The sequence below is a fragment of the Pseudophryne corroboree genome, chromosome 6 (genome assembly GCF_028390025.1).
Source record: "Pseudophryne corroboree isolate aPseCor3 chromosome 6, aPseCor3.hap2, whole genome shotgun sequence".
In the NCBI taxonomy this organism is placed as follows: Eukaryota; Metazoa; Chordata; class Amphibia; order Anura; family Myobatrachidae; genus Pseudophryne; species Pseudophryne corroboree.
The window spans coordinates 529,860,701-529,880,844 of record NC_086449.1 but is presented as its reverse complement, the minus strand read 5'-3'; the positions used below and the strand labels follow the sequence as shown (position 1 = coordinate 529,880,844).

Below are 20,144 nucleotides of genomic sequence, written 5' to 3'. Positions count from 1 at the left end.
CTAGGCAAAGAAGGAATGTGTAAGCTAGTAAGAGCTTATTGGTGCGCCCCAGGATTTTCTTCCCACGCGGGTAAAAGAGCGATGACATGTCTCACCTGCTTGAGGAAGAATATCGGAAAGGCAATACCGACAGAGCCATCCCATATCCCTCCGACAGATGGTCCTTTCCAGGTAATACAGATTGATTTCATACAATTGCCACCTTGTAGAAATTTAAAGTATGTTTTGGTCTTTATTGATGTGTTCTCAAATTGGGTTGAAGCATTTCCTGCGGCCACAAATACCGCTGTATTTACGGCAAAGAAAATTGTGCAGGAATTTGTGTGTAGGTACGGTATCCCTAGAATAATTGAAAGTGATAGGGGTACCCATTTCACAGGTGAAGTCTTTCAAACAATGTGTAAGTTGATGGGAATTAATAGTAAGCTGCATACTCCGTACCGCCCCCAGGCGAGCGCGAAGGTGGAAAGAGTAAACAGCACTATTAAAAATAAATTGAGCAAGGTAATGACTGAAACAGGACTGTTATGGCCTGAAGCTTTGCCAATCGTATTATACAGCATCAGAACCACCCCCAGGTCCCCTCTTAATCTGTCTCCTTTTGAAATTCTGTTTGGTCGACAACCCCATGTTATGATTAACCCCCAGGATGATTTGAAATGTAACAATGAAGTAACCGTAAAGTACTTGGTTAAGATGAGTAAGCAATTGAGGAATCAGAATGATAATCTAAAGTTGGTGATTCCTGATTTGCCAGACAGTAATTGTCATGACATTGAACCTGGGGATTATGTAATGATACGGAATTTTCTACGCTCAGGTTGCCTTATTGACAGATGGGAAGGACCATATCAAGTCTTATTGACCAGCACAACTGCTTTGAAGGTTGCCGAGAGAGAGACTTGGGTCCATTCGTCTTATTGTAAAAAGGTCACTGACCCAGAGAGGTCCCGTGATAAAGAACAGACGGTAGAGGTTGTATCACTAGAGTGTCTGTTCAGGGAGGATTGAGACGACACCTGAGCGCTGAGAATAACAAGACCGGAAGCTTGTCGAGCCAGATTTCTTTTTCCCATTTGTTATTTTCTCCAGTTCCCACCTCCCTCCTATTTCCTTTCCCCCTTCTTATTTTTCTCCTTTTACTCCTCTAAGATGGACTTGCCCCAAGAGACTGTGATCCGGATTTTCCTGTTGACCATGATGTTGACCAGAGCAGTCTGTTTCGGTGAGAGTACCATGGAGGTCGAGAAAGGATCGGGAATGGGTTCTGATGACCAGGATGCAGGCGTAGATTTCCAAGAACAACATAATCTCCGAGTAAAGGCGAGTATCAGAAAACGATCTGGTAGCATTGACAATAGAAGGAATTGTGAAGGATTGTTAGCTGAAGAGAACTGCATCTGTAGGCATTGTGACAATATAGTTGAGGATGGGTGCATAAAGAAATGTCAGTCCAGTTTTAATGTCCACATGGACCGGCATCCATTGAGTGACTATCACTCCTTAGTGGGTAAAGTGTTAAATCAGACAGACTGTTGGGTATGCTCTCAAGTACCTCAAGGCCATAGCAAATCAGGACTAGTACCATTCCCTTTAACTGTAGGAGAGGTACTTGAGCTAAGTGGTGGGAGGCCGGTGGACAAGAGGTTTAATATCTCTAGTCCTCCTAGTTTGAAGCTCCACCAATATCATGTGGATAGGTCCTTAGTGTGCTTTAACATTTCCAATCCCTGAAAGTCGGGAAATTGGGAAGTGTCATGGAGTAATCAAACCATGACATTCTCACATAGAGCCGACAGATTGCCCATAGACACAGAACTTATACGCCAGATAGCCGACCATAGGAAATTCTTTCGGTATAGGTACACCTTAGGAAGTAGGATCATGCGAGTTGGAGAAGTATCACCAGGATACTGTGCACAGATCGTACAAACTGATACGTGTACTAAACAGATGGGAGAATTAGGGTTAGGAGAGTTCACATGGAAAATTTGTAATATGGTTATGTCACACTCCGTCCCATATGTTCTCCCCGATGATGCATATTTCATATGCGGGAGGAAGGCGTATAAGTGGCTTGCCCCAAACTCAGAAGGGTTATGTTATATTGGAAAAGTACTGCCTGAGGTAATGACTGTATACCACACTAAAATGAAAGATATTCACCGCAGTGCCCAAGCTCCTTAAACTCACACTCATTACGAGCACATCGTTAAACGGCACCTGATAGAAAGAACAGAGCATTCGGCCTCTGACCTGATCCATGAATCCACCGGGATTCAATTCCTACTCGCGTTAGATATCACTCGTACCGCCAGAGGAGTGATAAATTACAAATATATATCTGCGCTTGCAAATTTATTAGACAATATCACCGAAATGTATGACGACACATTCAGGTACACTGGGAAAGAGTTACAAGCCTACAAAACAGAACTGGTTCAGCATAGGATGATTCTCAATTACCTCACAGCTGTGACAGGCGGGTATTGTGTTACCCTAGTGACTCAATATGGAATAAAGTGCTGCACGTACATTACAAACAGCACGGAGGACCCAGCCGAGGTCATAGACCAAAAGATGGATGACATTTTACAATTAAAGTGGGAGTTTCGAAGGAAACACAATCTCACATTCGCTGCTGTGGGTAATGAGCTGACCAGTTGGGTGTCATGGTTGAACCCACGAAATTGGTTCTCTGGTTTAGGAGAATGGGCCCAAGGTATTATCATGGATGTAGGGAAGTTTCTTTTGTGTATTCTGGGAGTCGCCATATTGGTTGGCCTGATATTTAGATGCGTTCGGGTTTTAGCGAAGCGTAAAAGTAATACCAGGGTGATGAGTCTAAGGAGCGAGGACACTGTACTAACAACAACTAATTTGATGTATGACCCAACGATAGAGACAATGTTGTGATGAAAATGTGATTCCACTGTCCGTTTCTTTCACCCGTTTCTCCTTTGTTTTCCTCCAAGGTACAAAGACATCCGCTTGGAAGAAGAATTTGACAACCTTATATACAGACCACTGATGGACAATGCCATAGACCCCCAATATCCCTAGTGACTTTAAAATTTTACGATAGCCCAACACTTTAAAGATTGTATGTCTATGGACATTGAGAAAGCTTTTTGCTCAAGCAATTATAGCAAAAGCATCGGGAGACTACAGTCAACATGTACATCGAGACAAGACACAAGACAAGACCTCAATCAACAAATGTATATTAAACTCGCATAGTTTATGACTGCATTTACCATAATTGCTTCTTATCTTCATTTCTACAACCTTCAGGTAATGACACACATAGTCGATAGGGAATATAGGCACAGATATCAGCACTCACATATCCCCCCATTCATGTATCATCAACTAAAATGTGCTCCCCCATTTTGTTGCAACCAAAAGCCGAAAAGAGCTCTGTAAAGTTTGACAGCCCATCCACAGGCCCGTAATACGGGATAAGAAGGAATTCAAATGTATACTTCACAATACCTCGAAGCTTGATTTAAAACACGTACGGCACGATGATACATGACCCCTCAAACATGGACTCATACACACATGCTTCTACTATCTCACTAGGTCATACCTTTTTCCCACCTTCTTCTCTTCTCCCTTACCCAATCATAGAAATGTATTTTCTCTAACGTCCTAAGTGGATGCTGGGGACTCCGTAAGGACCATGGGGAATAGCGGCTCCGCAGGAGACTGGGCACATCTAAAGAAAGCTTTAGGATTAACTGGTGTGCACTGGCTCCTCCCCCTATGACCCTCCTCCAAGCCTCAGTTAGATTTCTGTGCCCGACGAGAAGGGTGCACGCTAGGGGCTCTCCTGAGCTTCTTAGTGAAAGTTTTAGTTTAGGTTTGTTATTTTCAGTGAGACCTGCTGGCAACAGGCTCACTGCATCGAGGGACTAAGGGGAGAAGAAGCGAACTCACCTGCGTGCAGAGTGGATTGGGCTTCTTGGGTACTGGACATTAGCTCCAGAGGGACGATCACAGGTCCAGCCTGGATGGGTCCCGGAGCCGCGCCGCCGGCCCCCTTACAGAGCTAGAAGAGCGAAGAGGTCCGGAAAAATCGGCGGCAGAAGACGTTCCTGTCTTCAATAAGGTAGCGCACAGCACAGCAGCTGTGCGCCATTGCTCTCAGCACACTTCATACTCCGGTCACTGAGGGTGCAGGGCGCTGGGGGGGGCGCCCTGAGACGCAATAAAACATGACAGAAATACCTTACATGGCAAAAAATACATCACATATAGCTCCTGGGCTATATGGATGCATTTAACCCCTGCCAGAATATACAAAAAACCGGGAGATAAGGCCGCCGAAAAGGGGGCGGAGCCTATCTCCTCAGCACACTGGCGCCATTTTCCCTCACAGCTCAGTTGGAGGGAAGCTCCCTGGCTCTTCCCTGCAGTCACTACACTACAGAAAGGGTTAAAAAAAGAGAGGGGGGCACTAATTAGGCGCAGTATTAAAACATACAGCAGCTATAAGGGGAAAAACACTTATATAAGGTTATCCCTGTATATATATATATATAGCGCTCTGGTGTGTGCTGGCATACTCTCCCTCTATCTCCCCAAAGGGCTAGTGGGGTCCTGTCCTCTATCAGAGCATTCCCTGTGCGTGTGCTGTGTCGGTACGTTTGTGTCGACATGTATGAGGAGAAAAATGATGTGGAGACGGAGCAGAGTGTCTGTAACAGTGATGTCACCCCCTAGGGGGTCGACACCTGAGTGGATGTACTGTTGAAAATTACGTGACAGTGTCAGCTCTATATAAAAAAACAGTGGTTGACATGAGACAGCCGGCTACTCAGCTTGTGCCTGTCCAGACGTCTCATAGGCCGTCAGGGGCCCTAAAGCGGCCGTTACCTCAGATGGCAGATACAGACGCCGACACGGATACTGACTCCTGTGTCGACGGTGAAGAGACAACCGTGATTTCCAGTAGGGCCACACGTTACATGATTGAGTCAATGGAAAAATGTTTTTATACATTTCTGATAATACGAGTACCACCAAAAAGGGGTATTATGTTCGGTGAGGGAAAAACTACCTGTAGTTTTCCTGAATCTGAGAAATAAAATGAGGTGTGTGATGATGCGTGGGTTTCCCCCCGATAACAATTGATAATTTCTTAAAAAGTATTGGCTGCATACCCTTTCCCGCCAGAGGTTAGAGTGCGTTGGGAAACACCCCCTAGGGTGGATAAGGCGCTCACACGCTTGTAAGAACAAGGGCTCTACCCTCTCATGAGATGGCCGCCCTTAAGGATCCTGCTGATAGAAAGCAGGAGGGTATCCAAAAAGGTATTTACACACATACTGGTGTTATACTGCGACCAGCTATCGCCTCAGCCTGGAGGTGCAGTGCTGGGTTGGCATGGTCGGATTCCCTGACTGGAAATATTGCCTATAGAGCATTTAAAAGATGCATTTCTATATATGCATGATGCACAGCGGAATAATTGCCGACTGGCATCAAGTATAAGTGCGTTGTCCAATTCTACAAGTAAAATGGTCAGGTGATGCGGATTCCAAACGGCATTTGGAAGTATTGCCTTTGAAAGGGTGGCCACGGCAACAGCTGGGAAATCCACGTTTGTACCCCAGGTCGCCTCTCAAAATAAGACGCCGTATTATCAGGCGAAGTCCTTTGTTGGCAAGCGGACAAAAGGTTCCTCTTTTCTGCTCGTGACAGAGGGAGAGGAAAAAGGCTGCAGAGATCAGCCAGTTCCCAGGAACAGAAACCCTTTCCCGCCTCTGCCAAGCCCTCAGTATGACGCTAGGGCTTTACAAGCTCAGGCACGGTGGGGGGCCCGTTCTCAATGAATTTCAGTGCGCAGTGGGCTCACTCGCAAGTAGACCCCTGGATCCTTCAGGTAATATCTCAGGGGTACATATTGGAATTCGAGACGTCTCCCCCTCGCCGTTTCCAAAAGTCGGCTTTACCGACGTCTCCCTCTGACAGGGAGGCAGTTTTGGAAGCCATTCACAAGCTGTATTCCCAGCAGGTGATAATCAAGGTACCCCTCCTGCAACAGGGAACGGGGTATTATTCCACACTATTGTGGTACCGAAGCCAGACGGCTCGGTGAGACCGATTCTAAATCTAAAATCTTTGAACACTTACATACAGAGGTTCAAATTCAAGATTGAGTCACTCAGAGCAGTGATTGCGAACCTGGAAGAAGGGGACTACATGATGTCTCGGGACATCAAGGATGCTTACCTTCATGTCAAAATTTACCCTTCTCACCAAGGGTACCTCAGGTTATGGTACAGAACTGTCACTATCAGTTCAGACGCTGCCGTAGGGATGGTCCACGGCACCCCGGGTCTTTACCAAGGTAATGGACGAAATGATATCCCTTCGAAGGAAGGGAATTTTAGTTATCCCTTACTTGGACGATTCCCTGATAAGGGTAAGATCCAGGGAACAGTTGGAGGTCGGTGTAGCACTATCTCAGGTAGTGTTGCGGCAGCACGATTGGATTCTCAATATTCCAAAATCGCAGCTGGTTCCGACGACTTGTCTTCTGTTTCCTAGGGATGATCCTGGACCCAGTCCAGAAAAAAGGTGTTTCTCCCGGAAGAGAAAGCCAGGGAGTTATCCGAGCTAGTCAGGAACCTCCTAAAACCGAACCAAGTCTCAGTGCATCAATGCACAAGGGTTCTGGGTAAAAATGGTGGCTTCCTACGAAGCAATCCCATTCGTTAGATTCCACGCAAGAACTTTCCAGTGGAACCTACTGGACAAATGGTCCGGGTCGCATTTTCAGATGCATCAGCGGATAACCCTGTCACCAAGGACAAGGGTATCCATCCTGTGGTGGTTGCAGAGTGCTCATCTTCTAGAGGGCCGCAGATTCGGCATTCAGGACTGGGTCCTGGTGACCACGGATGCCAGCCTGCGAGGCTGGGGAGCAGTCACACAGGGAAGGAATATCCAGGGCTTAGGGTCAAGCCTGGATACATCACTTCACATAAATATCCTGAAGCTAAGGGCCATTTACAATGCTCTAAGCTTAGCGAGACCTCTGCTTCAGGGTCAGCCGGTGTTGATCCAGTCGGACAACATCATGGCAGTCACCCACGTAAACAGACAGGGTGGCACAAGAAGCAGGAGGGCAATGGCAGAAGTTGCAAGGATTCTTCGCTGGGCGGAAAATCATGTGATAGCACTGTCAACAGTATTCATTCCGGGAGTGGACAACTGGGAAGCAGACTTCCTCAGCACGACCTCCACCCGGGAGAGTGGGGACTTCATCCAGAAGTCGTCCACATGATTAAAAAACTCGACAGGTATTGCGCCAGGTCAAGAGACCCTCAGGCAATAGTTGTAGACGCTCTGGTAACACCGTGGGTGTACCAGTCAGTGTATGTGTTCCCTCCTCTGCCTCTCATACCCAAGGTACTGAGATTGATAAGATGGAGAGGAGAAAGCACTATATTCGTGGCTCCGGATTGGCCAAGAAGGACTTGGTAACCGGAACTTCAAGAGAGGCTCACGGAGGATCCGTGGCCTCTACCTCTAAGAAGGGACCTGCTCCAGCAAGGACCCTGTCTGTTCCAAGACTTACCGCGGCTGCGTTTGACGGCATGGCGGTTGAACACCGGATCCTGAAGGAAAAAAGGCATTCCGGATGAAGTCATCCCTATCCTGATCAAAAGCCAGGAAGGATGTAACCGCAAAAACATTATCACCGCAATTGGCGAAAATATGTTGCGTAGTGCGAGGCCAGTAAGGCCCGACGGAGGAAATTCAACTGGGTCGATTCCTACATTTCCTGCAAACAGGAGTGTCTATGGGCCTGAAATTGGGGTCCATTAAGGTTCAGATTTCGGCCCTGTCAATTTTCTTCCAAAAAAGAACTAGCTTCAGTCCCTGAAGTTTAGACGTTTGTAAAAGGGGTACTGCATATACAGCCTCCTTTTGTGCCTCCAGTGGCAATTTGGGATCTCAATGTAGTTTGGGTTCCAAAAGTCACATTGGTTTGAACCACTTAAATCTGTGGAGTTAAAATATCTCACATGGAAAGTGGTCATGCTGTTGGCCCTGGCCTGGGCCAGGCGCGTGTCAGAATTGGCGGCTTTATCCTGTAAAAGCCCTTATCTGATTTTCCATTCGGACAGGGCGGAATTGAGGACTCGTCCTCAGTTTCTCCCTAAGGTGGTTCCAGCGTTTTCACCTGAACCAACCTATTGTGGTGCCTGCGGCTACTAGGGACTTGGAGGAATCCAAGTTGCTGGATGTTGTCAGGGCCCTGAAAATATGTTTCCAGGACGGCTGGAGTCAGGAAATCTGACTCGCTGTTTATCCTGTATGCACCCAACATGCTGGGTACTCCTGCTTCTAAGCAGACTATTGCTCGTTGGATTTGTAGTACAATTCAGCTTGCACATTCTGTGGCAGGCCTGCCACAGCTAAAATCTGTAAAAGCCCGTTCCACAAGGAAAGTGGGCTCATCTTGGGCGGCTGCCCGAGGGGTCTCGGCTTTACAACTTTGCCGAGCAGCTACTTGGTCAGGGGCAAACACGTTTGCTAAATTCTACAAATTTGATACCCTGGCTGAGGAGGACCTGGAGTTCTCTCATTCGGTGCTGCAGAGTCATCCGCACTCTCCCGCCCGTTTGGGAGCTTTGGTATAATCCCCATGGTCCTTACGGAGTCCCCAGCATCCACTTAGGACGTTAGAGAAAATAAGAATTTACTTACCGATAATTCTATTTCTCATAGTCCGTAGTGGATGCTGGGCGCCCATCCCAAGTGCGGATTGTCTGCAATACTTGTACATAGTTATTGTTACAAAAATCGGGTTATTATTGTTGGGAGCCATCTTTTCAGAGGCTCCTCTGTTATCATACTGTTAACTGGGTTCAGATCACAAGTTATACGGTGTGATTGGTGTGGCTGGTATGAGTCTTACCCGGGATTCAAAATCCTTCCTTATTGTGTACGCTCGTCCGGGCACAGTATCCTAACTGAGGCTTGGAGGAGGGTCATAGGGGGAGGAGCCAGTGCACACCAGTTAATCCTAAAGCTTTCTTTAGATGTGCCCAGTCTCCTGCGGAGCCGCTATTCCCCATGGTCCTTACGGAGTCCCCAGCATCCACTACGGACTATGATAAATAGAATTATCGGTAAGTAAATTCTTATTTATACATGACATATATTTTTCTCTTTTTGAACTGTTTTAGGAAGTGGCAGTTATTGATGACTGCCAAAGGGTGGACTGTCAAAGTCAGAAAAATATCATGCTACACGTTGCCATATATTCACCTCATGCGCGTGCCTGCTGCACGTGCACATTCTCTCCCGTGCGTGCGGATACGCGCAGCCGCGTGATGGCGCCTCGGCCATGCGCTCGAGCGCGTGGTATGTGCATTTACGGTAGAGTTTGTGTGCGTCTAGCGGGCGACTCAATCGTTAAATAATAACACCAAATAGTATGTTTTATAGATAATGTTCCCCTTAATAATGACTGTAAGTTTGTTTAATGTAAATGGTCGCTGGACAGAGGAATTCCTCTTTGTATGGTACGAAGGGTCAGACAGGGTTTGAACAGCTGTGTCTGGTACCTAACTAAAGAACATTTTAATAGCAACAATCCGGTTTTGGTTAGGTAAAGATTAATCGCTCCTGCGTATAGTTATGGCCATTAGTAGATTCTGGACATTTCATATATTTGCGATTCATTACCCATGCGGCGGGAATCTTCAGATTCCCTCCCACCTGAGCAGTTTGATATAGTCACAGCCCACCTGTTCAAACTAACCTATGACCTTTTGTTATGTAGCGAGGAGACATTCCTGTGTCCAATGAACAATGAGATTATAGGTCCCTTTGTAGTATACTGTACTCAGTGTATATAAGATCAGCCAGCCTGGGCAGCTCTCACTCTCCACAAACGGTTTTCATATTGACTAACTCGGAGCTGGTACCAGGCTGCGCAGCGATCATTCCCAGTGTGTGTAAGTAATTCTCTGCAAACCAACTTATTCTCTGTTTGTATTGGCCATTCCCTCTCTCTGTTATAGTATAAGTTTGTGACGCTATTCTATATTTTCTGTCTAGATATTCTGTTAGAATTATATGTTAGCTTGTAGTGTATGACTTGTAACTGTTTCCCCTTTTCAATATAACTAAAAGCTTGTTAGTAAAGGTGTTGGAACCTTAGCACGGTATCGTGTGTTCATTACATTGCAGAGGGTAATAGGAGCGTCTCGATCGCTCAAACAGCTTTAGTGTTAATCAGGTTAAGCAGCGTTATATCGCTACAGTGTTTCAGAACAAAGTTTACAGCATAAGAGTATCCTTTCTGTGTGTTACATTCAAGGTTTACTGATTGTCATCTTGTGAGCGTCTGCGCCGCTCGTGATCTCCTCGTGGTCTCGAGCGTCCGCTACGCTGGTAGCGTAGCATTACGGTAGTCGCTCGCCTATAGCGTGCTCGACACCAAGCGTAAGCTGTGAGCGAGCATGCCACATGTGCGTCCCGATCACGGCCGAGCGTATGCTACGCTAAGTGCGTACCCTTACGGTACCCCATACGCCAATTGCGTATTAAGTCTCTTACCCATATAGTGAAGGTGATAAGGTAATCAAAATCAGCATTATCACACAATTCATTTATGTTTCATATACACCTTATACACCCAGCCTGAAGGTCATTTAATACAATATTTTTAATAACTTTGTGTATTAAACAAAGTTTGTGTGCATTGAGCCATCAAAAAACAAAGGTTTCACTATCTCACTCTCACTCAAAAATTCCGTATTTCGGAATATTCTGTATTTCGGAATATTTGGATATGGGATACTCAACCTGTATATATATCTCTATATATATATATATATATATATATATATATCTCTATATATATCTCTATATATATATATCTCTATATATATATATATATCTCTATATATATATATCTCTATATATATCTCTATATATATATATATATATATATATATATATATATATATATAATCTGTGAAAATATATATACTAGTCCAGTGCAGTTTTATTGTCATAATAATTATCTGCATTACCTGTGACTGTGTGTGCCTGTATCTGCTGTATGGTTTCACTTTCAGTGTTTCCCAGATCTACCTATCACTTTATTCTGTACCCTAAGGGACTAGGTGTGTCAGGGTCATATATATAGTGCATCACAGTATTTACCCATTACGTGTATTCTACTGTGCACTCAGTCACATAATACCAGATTTATTTGCAAGTGTTGTATACTGTGTGTTCAGTCACATACTAACAAATTTATTCGCAGGTATTGCACTCTGTCTGGCTTTATCAAACTAAGTCGCTCTTTTGTTGCATTTGTGTACAATGTCTAACAAGAAGGGCAGTAAGTCTGTGGACGCTCCTGCATCATGCAGAGCATGCGCCAAAGGTTTACCAGAGGGGGAAGTTTTGTATGATGGTCTGTGTACTATGTGTCCTATATCTCCCAGTCAGTCTGCAGCTCCTGTAACCAATCAGGAGCCACCCTGGACTGCATTCACAAACCTACTGGGTACTCTGGTGGAACGCTTTATGCCCCCTAGGGGACCACCTGTACCATTACAGCCACAAATTGTCCCTATGGTTAATCCGCCTTGGGCGGAAAATTTGTCTAACCAGTTGCAGCAATTAAATCATTCCTTGGTCAGACAAAAATCTACTCCAGGTCACTCCCGTGTCTCTGGGTCATCTAAGCGGGCTGCTTCCTTACAATCCACGAATGTTTCATCTGAAGAGGAGGGGGAGCACACTGTCCTGTCAGACACTGAATCTGCTGTTTCTGACGAGGATTGTCCATTGCAAATTGATGTCCCTGCCCTTGTTGCTATTAAGCAAATCCTACAAATCGCTGATGATGAGGACTCCACTACTATGGCTAAGAAAACTGGTATGTTTAAATTGCAGAAGGTGGTTAAAAATCTATTACCCTATTCTGACCACTTGGTAGACATCAGGCAGGAACCCTGGTCTAATCCAGGGAAGAAATTACCTCTGTCTAAATGGGCCTTGTATCGTTATCCTCTCCCTGCAGAGTTAGGTAACAAGTGTGAAAATTCACCGCCGGTGGATTCTCATGTCACCCGCCCAGAGGTGTCGTCCACTCTGCCTGTCACCACTGTCACTTCACTAAAGAAACCGACAGATAAGCATGTGGAGGGATGCCTGAAATTTATTTAGTCCCTTACAGGCGCTGTACATAGACCCACTATTGCGGCCTCTTGGGCTGCAAAATGAATTGAATCATGGGTTCAGGCACTAGAGGAAGAGCTGCCGGAGGATATATCTGACTATGCCAGACAATACCGGTCTCATATTACCACCGCAGCCTATTACATGCAGGAGGCATCCTCTGAGGCAGGTCATGGAAGGTGGACCTAGACTCCAAAAAGACCTTGGAGGTACTCCCCTTTAAGGGGGACATTTTGTTTGGGGAAGACCGAAATAAAATTGTGTCTGAATTGGCGGCTGCTAAGACTGCGGCCCTTCAGCCTGATTATAAAACAGACAAGCCTGCTGCATGACGGGGCGGGCCTCCCCCTGGGGGACCCCAGGGTGGTAGGCCGACTTCTGCAGTTCACCCATTCCTGGTTAAGGACAACTTCAGACACACGGGTGTGGGAAGTTGTCTCCCAGTTTTGCACCACAGTTATCCCTTCGGATCAGTTAAAGACGCAAGCTCTGCAAAAGGATGTGAGTTCTCTCCTCAATACAGGATTCTTAGCGCCAGTTCCTCTGTCCCAGAGGGGCAGAGGTTACAACTCAACCCTGTTTCTAGTTCCGAAACCCAATGGGTCTTTCCAGCCTATACTCAACCTCAAATCACTGGTCAAGTTTGTGATAGTGTCCAAGTTCCATATGGAAATGCTGCACTCAATTGTACTGGCTATGGAACCCGGAAACTATATGGTATCCCTGGATATACAGGATGCATACCTGCATATACCTATTGCCATGTCGCATCAGCAGTATCTACGGTTTGCTATTGGCAACATCCACTATCAGTTCCAGGCTCTGCCATTTGGACTGGCTACGGCTCCTCGGATCTTCACCAAGGTCATGGCCATAATGACAGCCTATCTCTGTCGCCAGGGAGTCAGGATCCTGCCGTATCTGGACGACTTGCTGATTCTGGCAAACTCCCATGATGTCCTCCTCTGTCATCTGCAACTGACGATAAGTTTCCTACAAGCCCACGGGTGTCTCATAAATTGGAAGAAATGCTTGTTGGTCCCAGCTCAGAGCATGGTGCACCTGGTGGCACTCCTGGGCACACACAATCAATGACTGTTTCTGTCTCCAGAAGAGTCCTGAGACTTCAAGACAAGATAAGATGCTTCCATTGTCGCCCCACACTCAGCGTTGCAAGTACTTGGCCTGATGGTGTCGGCATTCAACATGGTAGAGTATGCTCGATTTCATTCCTGCCCTCTGCAGAAGTTAATCCTTTCCAAGTGGGATGGCCTACCTCATCGGATCAGATCTCACATGATCACTTTGGCTCCGGATTCATCTGTCGCTGACCTGGTGGCTACAGGACCAGCAATTGAGAGGGGTCGTCCCTTCTGGATCCTGCTGACAACAGATGCCAGTTTGAGGGGATGGGGTGCTGTGTTGGAGCAACACTCTTTTCAGGGTCGCTGGACCAAGGAGTAGTCACTCCTCCCAATAAACATTCTGGAGTTGCGGGCGGTGTTCAGTGCATTGACTCTCGCCCTGCTTCTGGTACAGAACAGGCCGGTTCAAGTACGGTCAGACAATGCCACTACGGTGGCATAAATAAACCATCAAGGCGGCACTCAAAGCCGCATGGCTATGATGGAAGTCTCAAAAAACCTTTGTTTGGCGGAACGCCATCTTCCAGCAATATCGGCAGTGTTCATTCTGGGCATCCTAACTGGAGAGCGGACTTCCTCAGTCGCCAGGACGTGCACACCGGAGAGTAGCGTCTTCATCCAGAAGTCTTTCAACTCCTAGTGGACAAGTGGGGCCTACCAGATGTAGACCTAATGGCGTCTCGACACAATTACAAGGTTTCGGTCTTCGGATCAAGTGCCAAAGATCCTTAGGCAGCATTCGTGGGCGCACTAGCAATTCCATGGAACTTTCGGCTGTCCTACGTGTTCCCTCCACTTTCACTCCTGCCCAGTGTCCTGCGGAAGTTCAAACAAGAAGAAGGCTTTCTACTTCTAGTCGCTCCAGCGTGGCCCAGACGGCATTGGTTTTCAGACCTGCAGAGTCTATCGACAGAGTGTCCTCTTCTACTTCCTCAGCGCCCAGACCTTCTCGTACAGGGTCCTTGTCTTTATCCGGACCTGGCCAGACTGGCTTTGACGGCGTGGCTTTTGAAGCATCACCCCTGAGGGCCAAAGGATTCTCTGAGGCGGTCATCCAAACTATGTTGAAAGCCCACAAACCGGCATCTGCTCGGATTTCTTATCAGGGTCTGGAATTCTTACTTCACCTGGAGTGCTGAGAAGAATTGTGATACATTCTGTTTCAGAACTTCCAGAATTCTGGCTTTTCTGCAATGAGGCCTTCGCCTGGCCTCCCTCAAGGTTGACATATCTACCTTGTGTTATGAACCACAAGTAGTGGTTTATTCCTGTTTGCTTTCCGTTCATGTATTTTGTATTATAGTTCTGTTCTACATGCCAGGATTTCCCCTGTACCTGTTTAGAACACTCTTGTTGGCCACCGGTGGTGAGTCTGTGTAATTGCAGCCTGTTTTCTATGGGTTAATTCTCACCTGCAGGTGTTTGTGCAATTACCTTGTGCCTGGCTTCCAGCTATCCTGATTGGGGCGTGTTCCCTTATTACCTAGCTAACTCTGCAGTTCTGGGCTGGTGATAGATGTTCTGTTAAGATACCTGTATGTTCCTGATTAGTGTCTTGTCCAGTATTGCATCTGTGTCCAGGCCTTGTCTGATACTGGAATCCCGTGTACTCAGCTCTGTCAGAGTCCGGAGCTTCTTGTGACCTGCTTCCTGTCCTGGAATCCTGAATTACAGTCTACCTTTGATCCTGTAATCCTGAGTCCTGGTGTCCTGTGGCCTGTTGTTGGAATTCTTCCAGCTTTCCATTCCTGTGATCCTGTGCCTGCGGTCTCGGGGTTCCCGACCACCTGCCTGTATTAGCACCGGTGTTGTGAGTAGCAGCTTTGCCGCACCTTACGGCCTTGGCCGTATCTGTCTGTTTTTTTCCTTTGGTGTTTTCTGCAGAGGGTTCTGCATATGCTGTCACCGCCGGTACACAACAGTATTGTGTCGGCGTGTGGACAGCATTTCCTTTGTTGTTGTTTGTCATGGCGGCTGAGCCGCACATACTTTTGTTTGAGTTCTGTAGTTGCCCCTAATTCGGGTTTCTGTTTAGTTAGAGGTTCCCCTCGTTCTCGTCCTGTCTCAGTTTACGCCTTGTCTCCAACTAAGACCAGGGGGCATCGGAGTTGGGCAGACATAATCCGCCCTTCAAACGCGGCTGCCGTGGGCCAAAGCAAACATAGTCTCGCATGCGTAGACTGTCCACGCGGGTGGAACAACGGAGTCAGGGTTCTGTAGGGGTTGCTGCTGAACTCAATTCCCACTCCAGCATTACGTTCCTGTACTTGGGGCTCATCCGCCCAGTTCCTGGAGTATCCAGTACAGTGAACGTAACACCTTGTCGGTATGGATTCAGAGAAAAATTGCATCTCTACCTGACGTTCATATAATCACTCAGGGTGTCTTACGGATTCAACCTCCCTATGTCCCTCCTGTGGCTCCATGGGATCTGTCTGTTGTCTTGAATTCCCTACAAGAGTCTCCATTTGAACCTCTTGAATCTGTGGACCATAAATATCTTAAGCTTAAGGTTGTGTTTCTGCTGGCTATTGCCTCTGATAGGAGAGTGTTGGATTTAGGAGCTTTATCCTGTTGTCCGCCCTTTCAGATTTTTCACTGTGACCGGGCATTTGTCCTGAATGCCCTGCAAAAGTCTCCATTTGAACGTCTTGAGTCAGTGGACCTTAAATGGCTCATTGCCAAGGTCTTGTTTTTACTGGCTTTTGCCTCTGCAAGAAGGGTGTCAGACTTCGGCGCATTGTCCTGTCGTACACCCTTTCTGATATTTCATTGTGACCGAGCAGTTCTTCGAACTCGTCCAGGTTATTTACCTAAGGTGGTGTCATCTTTTCACCTTCACCAAGAGATTGTGGTTCCGGCCTTGATCTCTTCTGATTTGTCATCCAAAGAGCGGTCTTTGGTTCTGGTACGGGCTTTCCGTATATATGTGGAGAGGACTGCCTCTATCAGGAGGTCAGATTCCCTTTTTGTTGTGTTTGGTTTTCACAAATGTGGCTGGCCTGTGAACAAGCAAACCTTGGTCAGATGGATTAGAATGGTGATTGCACAATCTTATGCGCGGGCTGGACTCCCAGCTCCTGCTGCTAGTACAGCCCTTTGTACTCGGTCTGCTGGATCTTCTTGGGCGGCCCGCCGTGGCGCATCCGCAGAACAATTGTGCAAGGCGGCTACGTGGTCCTCTGTGAACACGTTTATTAGGTTCTATGCCTTTGATTCTTCCGCCTCCCAGGATGTTTCCTTTTGGATGCCGGGTTCTTATACCTGCTGAGGCGTGTCCCCTCCCTTGAGGAACTGCTTTAGGACATCCCCGATGTTTCCCTGTGGAAACCAATATAACCTGCTGCAGAAAAGGAGAGCTATGGTAGACTTACCATTGTTAACACTCTTTCTGCGAGGTACATTGGGTTCCGCAGGGTGCCTACCCTGACGCACCTAGCTTCTAAGGGTTTGTATGGCATTAGCCACTGGCCCCTTCTCCTGTCGTGAGAATGTGGTTCTACGTGACTAACATCTACCTTTTCTCTTACCTGTTCCTGCATTGGACAGGTTAACAAAACTGAGCTCACAGTGCCTGGAGGCGGGGCTATAGAGGATGCCCCAATGCATCCTGGGACAGCCTAAAGCTTTATCCTGTTGGTGCCTCTAGATCAAGATCCACTCTACACCCCAATGTTTCCCTGTGGAACCCAATGTACCTCGCAGAAAGAGAGTTAATAATGGTAAGTCTACAATAACTCTCATTTTATCTATCTATCTTATAAATATAATATTTAAAAGCAGAGCATTACATCTAAACCTTCAAATTCTAACTAGTACTTTTACACTACTGCCCAAGTTCTGCATGCAACTTCTAGAGTGACCAGATGTATGTTGTGCTGTGCTCTTTAAATGTCAATAAAAAATAATATGTTCAGTTTTATGGCACGCAGAATATGGTGGCCACGAACCAGGAGTCTTCTGTCTGCAATAGCCTGGAACTACAGAGGTGACTAGCAGCTGTTATGGATGGTCTCTGACCATGTGTGTTCTGTGCAAGAACAATGTATTTCTCCTTCCTGTACTTTCCACCTGGATACAGTGTACTCACAGCTGACCCCTTGTAAAATAGAGGAGCTCTTTGGGTCTAAGAACACCAGGTTCGCTCTCATAATAAACGTTTTGTATATTTTTTATTTTATTTTTCTAAAAGTTGAGTTGTTTGTTTCCTCTGATCTGGAGCTGGTAAATAAGTTGGAAATAGAACAAAGAAACAGTCATTGTAAACATTACAAATCTAATTGTAATTCCCCACCAAGGCAATTCAATGAATGTGAAGTTCTAAACCCCACACACGTCTCATCCCTATACCCAGGGGATGCCAGGATCAAAGTTGGGACAAGTCTAGCCTTGGGAAGGTGATGATGATGGTGGGATTGATTGTTTAGAAACGATGAGTATAATTGTGCAATAAATTATGTTAATGAAGTCTTATTTGTTACGAAAAATTATACAAATTGCTGACACAAAATTCCATACACAAAAAATGTGCTTTTAATCTGCACATAACAAAACTACTACAATGCCTGGTCAATAAGGGGCTAGCCAAATTGTGTTAGTTCTTTTTAAAACTGGATCTGACAATTGTCTTCTGCTTTGTTAAAGTATGCATCTAGTTCTGACAGTAACAATTCTTTCTCCTTCCCCTTTGTGTGTTATAGATGGGAACATGTGATCTATCAGTTTGGGGGTCATCAGGAGCTCATTGAGTATGTTGCCATAAAAGGCAAAATTGTTTACCAGAATGAAAGAGTTCTCAGTCTATAACAACAGAACTCTGAAACATTTCCAGGACTTGGACAAGTAAAGAGGACCTGTTTCTCTGGCCATTAATGGGCTTTCCCAGTTATTCCACCACTCTTACCACAGTATTAAAAATGTGACTGCCCCAAAGATGGCACGGTGCTTTTGCCATGCCATGAAGACATAGCTGAGCAAATACATACATCTGTCAGGACATGAAGATACTCATTCATTGGTCTGCTCATCAGTATTGTGTAAGCTAAAGGGCTAATAATTCTATCTCCAACAGTATTTTCTTGAATGTAAACTGTAATTACTTTAGGAGAGTACTGCAATCCAATAATAAAAAATAATGACCAACTGTCACAATAAGCCTTCCAATTTGTGTAATTAAGGTTTAAAATATTTAATCTGTCTACATCGTTTGTATAAATATCAATGAATATATTTAGTATTACATCCAATTTACTGACTTTCAATATAAACTTTACATTATTACTAATCTCATTTATACAAGCATAATGTATTTGTCAGTTCTTCCCATAATAAATGGTAACACAGTGTGTGTGTTTTATATACAGTTGTCGCATGGATAGTCCTTTTATACAGTAGTTTATGCAGTTCTGTTTATTTATTTTTGTTATATTTTCTGTAGACTTGGAAATTTAAAGGATAATTTTAATCTACATGTTGTAACACTCACCTCAATGTAACAGGCCCTACACACTAGCCGAAGTTCCTCAAAGATATGAACGATCTCGTTCATTAATGAACAAGATACTGTTCATATCTTTTGAGTGTGGAGGCACCAGCAATGAACAATGCGCGGCCCCGCACTCATTCATTGCTGGTGCCTCGTCGGCTGTGCATGCAGGCCAATATGGACGATCTCGTCCATATTTGCCTGCACTTCTATGGAGCCATGTGACGGGGGAGTGAAGTAACTTCACTGCCCCCCCACCGCCGGGTTGCCCGTCGGCCGTATCTGCCGTCGGGCAGCTCGGCGGCGGATCTTTCATTGTGTAGGGCCCTTAACAAACATTCAGCAGCGTTGCAGCACCTGCTTCTACCATTAACAACCCAAATCTTTTCACAACTAATCACTCTGTTAGTTGTTAGGACACACTGATTAGACAGAGCCACGGATCTATGCATTGGTGTTCAGGGCACACTCTACATGCCTGTCACTGGGGAATCATTTGGACAAGATTCTTACACTCTGTGGGTGCTTCAAATGATAGTGCAGTGGAATTTTATTTATTAAAAATAAAAAGGATCTAAAGTGCTTTTTAATAAGAACCCCACAATTTAAATCCTCGCAAAGGACATTTAGCAGGTCAGTCATCCTTTGTTTCCCCTCAATCTACACATAATTTTCAGTCAATTCAGGATTACAGTTGACCATTTTATTGAAATACATTGATATTACTCACTCTCCATCATACCTCTTCCAAAAGTCCTGGGCAAAAAAGTATTGTAGTCATGATCTGTACACATAGGACCCATGTAATGAAAAAATGAGCGGGTTCGGTTCCTCGGAATCCGAACCCCCCCGAACTTCAGCCTTTTTACACGGGTCCGAGGCAGACTCGGATCTTCCCGCCTTGCTCGGTTAACCCGAGCGCGCCCGAACGTCATCATCCCGCTGTCGGATTCTCGCAAGACTCGGATTCTATATAAGGAGCCGCGCGTCGCCGCCATTTTCACACGTGCATTGAGATTGAGAGGGAGAGGACGTAGCTGGCGTCCTCTCCGTTTAGATAGAGAGTGAGACACTTGATTTACTAGTAATTTAATTTTAGTAATTTTGGGGAGCATTAGGACTGGAGTACTCAGAGTGCAGAGTTTTGCTGATAGTTATACTAGTGACCACCAGTTTTATTTATTATTTAAAATCCGTTCTCTGCCTGAAAAAAAACGATACACAGTCACATACCATATCTGTGCTCAGCCTCCGTGTGCTGCATGATAATATCATCTATGTATATCTGA

The 20,144-nt window shown here is 45.7% G+C and overlaps 1 protein-coding gene across 3 annotated transcripts in view; it reads left to right on the top strand.

Moving 5' to 3' along the window:
- Positions 1-18,732, top strand: part of AMDHD1 (amidohydrolase domain containing 1) — a 69,326-nt gene extending 50,594 nt beyond the window's left edge. Inside the window, exons 9-10 of one of the 3 annotated variants that reach the window (XM_063927587.1) lie at positions 17,303-17,358; positions 18,071-18,177. In XM_063927587.1, the coding sequence (XP_063783657.1) occupies positions 17,303-17,358; positions 18,071-18,084 (70 nt within the window). In that variant the 3' untranslated portion in view covers positions 18,085-18,177. Of the gene's footprint in view, positions 1-17,287; positions 17,359-18,070 lie in introns of all 3 variants that reach the window. The other 2 variants (XM_063927586.1, XM_063927585.1) reach the window with 2 other exon arrangements.
- The last annotated feature ends 1,412 nt before the right edge of the window (positions 18,733-20,144 follow it).